This window comes from Hirundo rustica, chromosome 3 (assembly GCF_015227805.2).
Source record: "Hirundo rustica isolate bHirRus1 chromosome 3, bHirRus1.pri.v3, whole genome shotgun sequence".
NCBI lineage: Eukaryota > Metazoa > Chordata > Aves > Passeriformes > Hirundinidae > Hirundo > Hirundo rustica.
Window position 1 is genome coordinate 16574420 of NC_053452.1, and position 12214 is coordinate 16586633.

A 12214-nucleotide genomic window follows, 5' to 3' on the forward strand; every position below is an offset into this window, starting at 1 on the left:
TTGCTGAGCTCAAAACTGCCAGAGGTTAAAATTTGTTTCTGTAAGAACAGCTTTTGATAAAGAAGGAAGCAGAAGGATTAGTGTATGCAAGACAGGAACCTTAAGGGCATAGCATGGCATGGCAACAAGTTGCTACTTCATAATTTTGCTTGCAGGAAGACTATGCTGGGCTGTATCTGGATAAAAACGAATCCCACGATTTCTTCATGCATTTTTGCCTGGAAAGGAAACTGGCCCCTATAGAATTGATTACCAATGCTTTTTTGGGCAGTCATCCACCTTACCAGAAAATCAAACTTTATATGTTCCTATTCTAGCTGCTATCTGGTCTTTTGACTGATGTGTACATGCAGTCCTCCAAGCATGTAGCGCGGTCTGAGTCCCTCCTCCCAGGAATCAAACACTTGTCTTCCTTATCTCACCTGCTAAGGTGCTTAACATCCTTAAATATTCAGTGAAGCAGAGTGAAAATTACCCTATAACACAGTGATTATGAGATTTATTTCAAAGATAAAGAGGACATTACTTCCTGTTCCAGCTAAAATTCATAAAAAGTGGAGATGCGACCTCAGGAAAGATTTGGGTAACCATTTTCTTCTGAACTAGACCAGAACTCCAGACCACAAGCTTGGAAACTCTTTATAGATATAGAAAATATGGGCTCAAATTCACACAAGACCTAGTCCTGGGTTAATTGTATCCTGAGTGAATCCTGGAAGTTCTGGGTCCCTAGATAATAAATATACTACTGGCACCTCTAATATTTAAAATGTTTCCATTTAAAAATTTTTAAAATACATCCATTACTTACCTAACATGCTTGGACTGAATAACCAATGTTTTCCAAGGAAGATTTTTTTGTGTGTGTGCATTTGTCACAGAAAGTAAAATAGTTTTGAACTACCTAGAATTATATGCATCCCTTTTCAGTAAAGTTTAAACTTTTGCCCTGATTTGCTGCCCTGCAATGAAAGACTATTGAAGTAAAATGCCAGATACTGTTGATTAAAAAGAGAAGTACAAAACTGCTAAAACAAATTCACCCTTTCTGTAAAACAGAGCCCTGCCCATCCGTGTTTGTAAATAATTTGAGTTTTCATATCTGCCTTGTCCCACACAAAGTATATTACATGTGATTACTACAATAAGAGAAAATACATTGCGTTTTTTTTGCAGTAGGTTCTATCCATATGTTGCGTGATTTGGCAAACTACTTATATAGAATTTGCTGCTTAGCATTAATAGATAAATTTGCTGGAGGCACAAGCTGTGAACTTTCACCAGATATGCTGAACTTTCCACTCAGTCAAATATGAGAAAACCCTAGAGCTGGTTCAAGACAGAAGATAAGGAATTCATTAACAGAAGCTGCAACCTTAGAAATAAGAAACATCCTACCTAGAGGCAAGCCAGGGACACAGTGAAGAATGGCAAGAGCTCTCAGTGCCTCATATGGGGGACAACTGGTTCAAACAGTCACATGAAGGCTGGAGAAATCAGAATGTTTGAGTATAATCCACCAGAGACTTCTTTGTTCAAGGTCCCTCTTCGGAGGCACCCAGCTCCAGCTATTACACCATTTAAAAAAAATACTTTTGAAGAGGAATCTATCTTCCAATTTATGCATTCAGCATAAACCTAGAGTCAAAGCCTGCCGTGGTGGCTGGTAGGTGTAGTTTCTGTATCTGGAAAGGCATGATTTTACTAGCAGAGGCACATCACCACTGCTATCTGAAGTATTAATGTGTGTCTGCAACGTACACTCTGCAAAGTAATTTTTAGCATGACACTTCCGTCAGGCTGGTGAATCTGTATGACTGATCCCGAGTCACCACACACACACAGTTCAGCATCTCATCCCACATCTGCCTCTTTGAAGCTGTCTTTTACTCCTGCAAGGATATCTGATTATGACTCAAACAGCAACATGCTTTTCTCTAGGGGTCATCCCTCTCTGATTTTACAATTTCTACACAGACTAATTGGTTGCCAAGCAGGACAAGCACCATGACGTTTCATTGGCCATTAATAAGTAAAGAGATGTTAGCAAACAGCAGGCTGCAGCAGGACCTTTTTCAGCTAAGACAGGAACAAAAGTCAAATTATTAGGGAAAAAAAATTAAAATCATAATAAAACCAATTAGTACCTGTAAAGCTAAAAGACTTTGAAAGGCAAAAAACTCCAACACCTCCTTGAAGCTCAAAGGTAGAAGCCTTTGATTATGGAATTTTTAAAATCTCTCGCCTCAGTTTTGAGCATAGCTCATCTTTTTCTGACAGCTTTTTTGTGTAAGCAGAACCATTTGGGAAACCCTTTCCTCTGCCTGATAAATCTGAATCACTTTTTACCACACTTGCTAAAAGCAGATGAAAATATCCATGTTGCTCAGGAGTAAAATGACAACTAAAATGCTGAAAGATGACATATGTTTTGTGTTAGGCTGCCATGCAGATATTTCTGACACCTCAAACATTAGATCACTTCTCTGTTTTGTGTAAGAAGCCTTATGCCAACAATATCCAGCGCTGTAAAGAAGCAAAAGGATCAGCCGTAGAACTGAGCAGGCTTATAGGTGGAGAAACAGGCATATCCACAGCCCGGGCTCTTGCTCAGGCAAGCCATGCTTTTTTGTTCCTTGAGCGGAAGAGAGTGTTTTTGGACCTTTTGGCTGGAAGTAAGAACTCTCATTTCCAGTACCTATGGATGAATGCAAGCCATGTAGTCTCAAGCTGGGAGTGATGCTCTGCTAAACAGCTGGCTAAATATTTTCTGCTTTTTACATTTTCTCACTGACAGTCTCAGAACATTCCTTTGCCAACACAGCTGCAAGTGCCATATTGCCTTGTGGAAGCAGCTACAGATGAATGGAGGGAGAAAAAACAACCAAACCAAGCCCTGTGGATAACATATGCCAGAGAGGCACTGGCTGCTTTTCCATTGGGCTCACCATGGGGCACATGGTGGCGGCAAGGGGTAAAAGCAGAGACACCCTCCTGATACGTGAATATGAACAACAGACCCGCCATGAGCGCACCCAATGTCTGAAAATAACAGGCCAGCATGTTCCTCTAGGCCTGCCCCTTCCCATGGTGGTATTTAGTCTGCATCCAGGATTGGTACAACTCCACCTTGTGAACTCCGCCCTTCCCCCTGGTAAAGACAGGATTACTCCCACAAGGCAGAGCCATTTATGGCACACAGGCACCAAAGTGTGTTTGAACATACAGTTGAAGGTAAATAATGTTTCTTTACTTCCTATGAAATGAAAATGCATTCAACCTTTTTTAAATTATAGAGTAGAACACAACAGAAATGCCATTATGTGGCTGTAGAGTTCAATTTTAAAGGACTTAGATGGAAGTAAGATTTCAATATTACTAATATGAAGCATTATTGGTTCTAAGAAGCTGCAAGTCTACACTGCTGACACCATTCCTGTGAATTTAATGTCCACTGAGTGTGTCATTAAAGAATATAATTTCAAATTGTAACAATGTCTAAAGTGATGGAGAAGCATGTAATTTCAAGCTTTTAACTAGCTTGCTAGATAATTCCAGGTCAAATCAATGTTCTCCACACCAATAAAGTCTGAAGTTTATTTCTTTATTATCAGAAGAGAAGTGAAATCTGTGAGAAGTTGTGTATCGCTCATGTAAAGTTCTTGCTGGAAACAGCAAACGTTTTTTACGCACAAAATCAACACAGTTCTATTGTAACAGCTCACAGGCTAGATCAGCTGTGCCACACTTTGAATAGTGAACTCTCAATATTTACTTTTCTTGATATATTTGCCCTGTAGACAACCATAGAGCATACAACCCACCACTCCTAACTATTTGTAGGCTGGCAGATGGGAGGATGCTGGAGGTACAATGTACAGAGGTATGGAAAAAATGATAAGGCACCTTCAAGACAGTTAAAGGAAGGTCCTGAAATATCTGAGTTCCACAGCACATTTTTGAAAGTACTCAGGCACAGCAAGTTGTTAGAAAACTCAGGCTGCTATCTGTCTTTTGCTGTATGTTATTGGACTATTGACTCCTGAAGAGAGGGTAGAAAACCAGAGGAATTACAAAGACAGGAGTTGGTCAAAGACAAGCCACTGGCTCTACTCGTTTTTCATCTTAAAAGTTTTCTCCTTCCTCTCCCTCTGCCACATGCTGCACTACATTTTGATTAAAGGATCTAATGCATTTCATAATTCTGTAGGGCATCTAGTTATTCAGGCTATACTTCCTTTGCATTTTTGATCAGGACACTGGAAATGATGAAGCACTGAGAGCATATTAAGAAGCTGCTGCAGAACTGATGTAGGTGAGCCCAGAAATATCAAGTGGTGCACTCCAGGCAGACACCCAGAGAAATGGCATCTGTTATGGGGAATACAGGTCTTTCGATAGCACCAAATGAGTCTGTTAGCGCTAAAGTCCCAGACATTAAAGTTCAAACCAATCAATGCTTCTGGAAAAGGATGGTACAACCCTGGGGATTAGGATTTACTCACTGCACATATCTCCCTCATCTTCTCCCTCAGCGCAGTCCTGGATGAAGTCACACGCCTGCCCCAGCCTGATCACTGTTCCATTCCAGCAGCTGAAGGAACCCTCCAGAGCCATTTTTGAGAGAGAAGCAGATCCTAGAGAAAAAGAAAAAAAAACCCAACAAAAATACATCAGGTAACCAAACTGCTTTCCTTTCAATCAACAGGTCATAACATCCTGCATAACACTGAAGGGACGAACACCTTGTGAAATCTTCTCAGTTCAATACTTACTTGATAATTATTTTTTTGACTTATTTAATTTTGTCAAATGTCTAATGGTCCACCTAATTTCTTTTCCCCAGGCCTTTATGATGCTATAATATGGAAGGCAGCTTTAACCTCTGGAGGGCTTAAATCCTGCAGCCTGCTCTGGTACTTCTCAAGAACAACACAATACACATCAGAGGTTTTTAATTGTGTGTGAATTTACTGCTGCACTGACAGTCCTGAAGGCTGATATCCTCTCTGGCTAGCTCAGGAGTAACATGGCTACGGGATTTAGAAAGAGCACAAGCTTTCATCAAGCTCTCCTGGCAACATGCATTGCCTTTACTTTGGGTGTATGGTGTTGTCATATTCTCTGCAGGATATAAAATAGTTCAATCTCTACTTGTAATTTTCTTTCTCTTCTATGCCTACTCCTGCTCCTGCATCCTGTACTCACTTGAGTCAGGGAGCCCACGGCAGACTACATCTACCAAGAGGGCAGAAGTCATCAGTTCATTTTACCTGTGCTAAGCAGCAAAAGACATTCAGCAATGTGCAAAGGAGACATCTCTTACAAAATGAGGTCACCAAACATTACAATTAGAGGTCAATATCATCCACTCAGAAATGATCCTGAGTAATTTTCCCTAAGAACCATCTTTTTCTGGAGGCACTTGATTCCCTTGACAGCTGAGAAGTCAGGTGTTAAGTAGCCTAGTCAGATATCATTTTCCTTTCTGTAAGAATTCTCTCATCCCAAGTGTTTTGTGATGATACTTAGGACAAGACTTAGAGGCCTGTGCTCTAGATCAGACACCTGAAGGAGGCAGGAAGTAGTTCAGTAACATCCTGAAGTCAGTGTGTGTGGAGGAGTCTAAGCTTGAGAAAGACTATCAATAGCTCCTTCCACAAAAATCTGAATGTGGATGCAGTTCACTGACACCTTCCTGAATCTGCCAAGACATGTTTCCAGTCACTGCTGGAAGACAAGCCTGGAAGAACAAAGAGATCTGTGCTGAGAATTCCCCATTGCAGCAATAACTGCCCTGACTCATATTAAATGGGTAAATGCTCCAGATTAAACCAAAGCCTTTGGGCAGAGAGAGCCATTGTCTGCCTAACTCATCCGTGCTCACTAAACAGTGCAGCTACATCATGTTCTCTGGTACTACAGGGAGTTGGAAATCACTGGCGATCCAATTAGATGTGCACTTGATATTTTTATTTATATTGCCTGCCAAAACTAAAAATTAATGAAGCATGTAGGAAAACAACCACTATTTCTCTTCCGGCATATTTTATATTGCAAGTCATTCAGGAGTGGGGGGAATACATGCCAAGCTTTATGAATAAAGGATGATGGATCCCGAAAAAGGTGCTCTTTGTTATTGTCAGGTCAATATTTTTCCCTTCCTTAGAGCAATTCTGGCTTGCCACATATAGGCTGCACAATGCCCTTGTATTCCAGCCCAGGTCAAGGCATGACTACACAGGAGGAGCTTTGCAGGAAAAACAGACTAAGTAACTTGGAGCTGGCTGCTGACAATTTCTATGGGCTCCTTGTTGAGGGTTTAAGGCAGTGAGATGGTATCTCCCTTGGCTTTGCTGAATTTCCTACCAGAAATGCACCCTCAAAGACACCACTGAGAGCCTTCCCTATGTGAGGTGCAAAGCTCTCCACATGCCACAAGCCAGACACGTGGGGCTCAGGTCAGTGTGCAAATGGGCACTACAAAACTCTAAGAAGGGACTCTGGTAACTCAGTAGGTGATCCCTTCACCTAGGGGCCTGCGATGAGCCTGAATAACATCCTGTTGTTGGAAGTACCACCTGAAGAAAAGTTAGGAGACAGGTCCCAGAGGGCTTCCATTGGTTAGCAAATTTATGACACAAAAGATCTGAAGTTCTAATGAAATTCAGAAGTACTCTTGTCTCTCTGAATTATCCCACAGATGGTTTTGAATCCCATGTTTAGTACCAGCTTTCATGTCCCACTCAGTTTATCTGCAATCTTTTCAACAATGTCCATGTTTTATTTCAGCAGCTGCAAAGATACACAGAGATTCAGAGGAGTGGTTATTGTAGGCAATGGGGTTGTTCTGTTTACTCACTCCACTATAACTTTTTAAAGGCACTCACTTTTCCAAGCACACAACTGCATTAGCACTAATTATAATGGAACCAAGGCATTCAAGAGAACCTACTTGTCTTCCCAGGTGTTTTTTACTGCAGCCTAAGGGCACAAATCTCCTGACGCCAACTGACTGTAGTATTTGAAATATGTCAGTTGCAACTGGGAATCGGGCAATTCCAGGAGCTATTCCTCCAAAACAAAGCAGCAGATTTGCATGTTCATTCATCTCTGAGGAGACGGGCTTGAATTAGCTCAGATTTGCATTAGACCAATACATACGTGCTCCTTGTATAGGTTAGAGAACACAAATAGCAGAGCTGCAGCCCAGGGAATGGCTGGGCTCTGTTACAGTGCATGATTTATTCCCATCTTGTTTGCTTGCTTACTGTGAGCACAAAGGCAAAAATTGGAGAAAGGAGATGATTAACTAGTAAAACAAATAGATAACAAAAAAAAAGCCCAAATACAAATAATCCTTTTAATGGACCACTTAATGCAGATGTTTGCATCCAAGCTCAAGGAAACTCAAGTTTTAATTAAAATATTTTGCAAGAAAAACAGACCTTTGCTCTTTTCACTTCCCAGATCCAATTACTCCTGGCAAAGTGAACCAGAATGACCTGGATCACTGAGTGAAGTGGCCTCAACTCACATTCAGAAAATGTTAGGAAAGGGAAATGAATGGTATCAAATAAGTATCAGAGTAAAATTTGTGGGAGACATCTTTTATATTTACAGCAGTGTTTATGTAGCCAGTGGCATCCATAAATTACAGCAGTAATTAAGCTGTACCACGGCTGGCTTGGAGGCTTATAAATCATTATTTAAACAGCAGCATTAAATAAATGGCATTTCAGGCTCTAAATTGAAAGTAGAAACAACTCCTTGGGGATCAAGTGCTGACTTTGTACCTCACAGGTCCTGCTTCTCAACACAGTTCAGCTCTGGCTGTGTTCAAATCCAGTACCAGACCCTGGACACAAATGACAGCCTGGGATCTTTACTTTTGGACTTTACATGCTTTTGGACACGGTTTCCATATGTCAGGATGGAAAAAGGAAAATAATGTGGCTTAGCTTACGCAGGATCAGCAACCTTCTGCTCACACTGTGGTACCCAGGGGGGTGTATTTCAATTCTCAAGATATTTTCTCTGACTTGGGTTTCCTCTTCTCTCATTCCCTGTCCCTTGACCAGCAGAGAAGTCACAGTGTGCTGGCAAGCTCTGGTGAGTCTGTCTCTGAGGAACCTGGCCAGAAAGATTGTGGTGTTTGAGCACTGCAAAACGGGAAACTTCTCCTTCCTGCTACCACGCTTGGCCAGGCAAAATGGAAGAAATTCTTGCAGGCATCCACAAAAATATCTCTTCTCTGGCAAACCGGCTACACTGCTAATTAGCATGCAGGATTTAATGAAGCTGAACATAATTATACCTTCACATGCTACATTCAGCTTCTTAGACCATAATTTTTAATTCTACCAAAAGCTTTCGCGACAAATACAGTCACATGAAGCACTCCTGCTGAGCACACATTAAAACAGAAGAGCTTAATAGGACAGTACTTGGTTGCTGTTTAAATATTGTTTCATTTGTACTCTGCAAAAATTCCAAAGACCTGGGATAAATATACAGACTTGTCAGTTGCATTTTACCAGCAAGCAGCTTCTCTCTGGGCTATCCCTGAGGAGCCCCATTGTACGGAGTTGAGCTGAATTTATTTCAGGCAAGACCCTATACACCCACAATGTGAAGATTTCCATTTTTAATTGCATACATGTAACAAAAAATAACTACCCATGGAAGATCACCATGTTTATCTAACCATATGTGTTACCTCTCAAAAGAGAGAAGGTTTCCTTGATTACATCTCCTAAAAAATGTTTTCCAGTGGGCTAGTGCTGCAGCTTAATATGCCTCCACTAAATGTCAGTAAAAATCTGGGATTGCACAACCCTGTTGATGATCTGTCCCTGCCACAAGTATTTGTCATTAATGTCTCTATTTCACCTGCCCCTCTTGAGTTCAAAGCTTTGACTCAGATATTTACAAAAACATTACTTGGGGGATTGAAAGGTTGTGTGAAAACGGAAAAGCTGCTGTCTAGCTATAAAAAGGATAGTGAGAATTTGGGAGAGTTTCTGATTATTGATTTTTCCATGACTTGCCATTTCTGATGGCTACATATTTCCTCACTCTTTATCTCCAGTCCTCCAGCAGCACAGACATTCAAAGGCTGCTGGCTCACTTTGTGCTGAGGATAGCCATATTCCAGGATGAAGTAAATTTGCTATTGATAAAAGTCACTAACACCCATGCTTTCACAATTAGAGAAGTTGGAAAGTATGAAATAAAGGAGGAAAGAAAGTAAGAGAAGTGAAAGGTAAGTTCATGTTTGAGGGTAGTGAAGCCATCCTTGGCAAATGGCCGTTGAACTCCACATGACACAGGGCAGATCCCATAAATCAGAACTTTCACAGCAAGACACACTACTCTCATTTTCCAGCCACCCACCCCAGGACACATGTATCCAGATCAGCAAGGAACCCACGTAGTTGCAGCAGCAAACGAGAACACTGAGAGAAATACTTGGAAAACACGTCCTCAAAAACTCCTTTGAAAAAAAGACTGGTCAAAATTGGTCAACATAATTTCTGACTTTAATATCTGTAGCAGCATTGTTACTGTTACTGTCATTGCCTAAGGATGCATTTGTAGGAGAAAGTGTTCTCTTTTTTATTAGAGTGCCTGCTACAGGCAGAAAAAACAGCCCATGTTTGTAAATGCCTCAAAGCTCACCCATTTTTCCAGTTACACAAACTGCCTTTCATCTTCTTACTTCACTTCCTAAAAATAAATGGGAATAAATTCATCGCAAGAGCTCTGTGATGTTCATTTCATTAACATCTGTAAGGAACTAAGATGCTATGATAACAGGCATGAAAAAACCTGTAAGGAAATTATTTACTATGTCTTCACAGTGCAGCTTGAATAATTTACAGTATAAAATGAACACACCTTTGATGAAGGCAGGACAGAGGGCAGCAAATAGCTTCCCATTGAGAGAGCACCCCCTGCCCTGCGCACTAAGGGTGCAGCATTCCCACAGTGAGCTACTTCAAGAAGAGAAAACTTGCTCATTAGAGCAGTGTAGAGAATTTTCATCTCAAAGACAATGTCAACATTTCAAAATGTATCTAACCAGAAAATAAAAATGCCCAAAGTTCTCACAGAACAAAAGATTCAAATCAGTTCTAGGTTAGAAAACCAACTTTAGCAGTTTCAACACATGAGTAATACTGTCATAAACCCCAGAAATTTGAAAACACTTGAATTAAGACAAAAATAAAATGTTGGGCAGGAAACTCAAGAGGGAACTTACTGGTTTGGAACACACTCATGTCAATAATTCAGCCAGCTCAGTTCTAATGTGCTTTCCCTCTCTGCTGCTTCAAAGTAGGGATGCTGTTTAGTATACACAATTTAAACATCTGCTCCTTCAACATTGCCTAATGCCAGCAGGATTGCTTCCACAGAAGAGAGCTCTCAGCACACCTGAGGAGACGGCACTTGCTCACTGCCACATTTCAGCAGCAAGAACTCTCTCCAGACTTGTGCAGCATTCAGACTATCCAGGCCCTCGGTGTTCTCTCAGAAATGTTTTTGACCAGATCTAGTTGCTTTTCTTACCTTTTGACTGAATGACTCCCCAACAATAGTGTTGGTGTGATGTATCTTCCCTGACTTTACAGAGAAAAATAGCTTCCTTAAAAATCTATAATGAAATAAGTATGTGGAAAGAGAAAGTTAGATGGATTTCACACTTTCTCAATTTTCAATTAGGAAAGTTGGCTGAGGGTCTTCATAGTTCCTGAGACAACAAAAAAAAATCATTGAGTACAGTAAATGACATGATAATGTTTTCCCCTATTAATCTTGCACAAAAATCTGCCTTTTTTTTTTTTTTTTGATGGGGGGAGGGAGGGGCGGAGGCGTTTCTTTTAGGAATCATGGTAACACACGTTACTTACCAATCAATAGCAGCTCCAACTGCACTTCCAAAGATTAACAGTAAACAAGTAAACAGCAGCAGTGATCTTTATGATGAAAGTGTGATTTTCCATCATACAGTGATACTACATATTCTGTGGCATCTACTAAACTGAAAAGGGCCAAAAGAGATGGAGAATACTTATTGTATGAAATACTGTGCATACATAGTAATTGGACCTTTTTAGAATTTCATCTAACACAGTAGACCTTTAGGGCTTTCATCCGTAAATGTGGACATTCTGACTTAGAATAATCCAGTAGGATAGAGTAATTTTATTAAAATCCCAAATCTCTTTCTCTTTGTTGCTTTCCATTGCCCTTGTTCTAATATCAGGATTCATTTGCTGTTTGTTTCCCTTTTCTCTTGGATACAATTGCATCTTTCTAGGTACCATTTCCTCCTTGTGAGATTAAAAAAACACCAACAAAACCCCCACTCCCCTAGGTTTCATGTTTCTCCTAGAACAAGTGAATACTCTATATTTGTAACAGTAAGCAACTAGTTAAAAGAAAAAACCCACAAAAAGTCCCCACAAAAACTAAGGCAAAAACCCTCTTCCCTGTGACTTCCTGAATTTTTCAAAATTCATACCTTGTGGAAGGAAAATAAAAAGGTCCAACTTCTATTTTAGCTCTGCTATTCCCATCAGACTTTTCTGGGTCTGAGTAGCTTGGAGACCAGATCTTATCAGGGAGGAATCTTTTCCATGGGAAACACCAGCAGACTGATTGCTGGCTCACAGAAAGATGGATGCTACTTGCCACATGCGGCGGGCGCTGACAAAATCATGGTTAAGAACTCTAAGCTTATTTACAGACAACAAGAGCAGATTTAGCGCAGATCCTACCTCAGCATCAGACGCAGAAATGAATGTGAAATAAAACAAGGCTGCTGGAGAAAAGACATGAAAATTGCACTTCCAAACCTCATGTGTGCCTCTTGGGGAAACTGTAAGAGCTGATTAGATAGGAAATGCATGTAATTTTCCACCTTTTGCTTCCTAGGAGGCTTAGTTCAAATCCATTTTCAATTATTAAAGTAAGTGTTATCTTTGCCTCTTCCAGTTCTGCAGTTCCAAGCACAACAAACACTACCACTATACACAGCAGATTTTTTTCAATTCTTGGGTTCTTAAAAAACAGTCCAGCAAGAAAGCCAGTAACATCAATAACATTTTAAAGATCAGGAAACTGAAGTACTTGTCAATCAATTTCAATCACATAAATGAGCCTGTAAACTGCCCAAACCAGACTATCTCTCTGAGTCCTGCTGCTTCCT

At 40.5% G+C, this 12214-nt stretch overlaps 1 protein-coding gene across 1 annotated transcript in view; it reads right to left on the reverse strand.

Moving 5' to 3' along the window:
• The window catches only part of ALK (ALK receptor tyrosine kinase), a 312811-nt gene that overhangs the window by 75717 nt on the left and 224880 nt on the right, over positions 1-12214 (reverse strand). Inside the window, 1 exon segment of the mRNA XM_040058905.2 lies at positions 4506-4637. Within this exon segment, the coding sequence (XP_039914839.1) occupies positions 4506-4637 (132 nt within the window).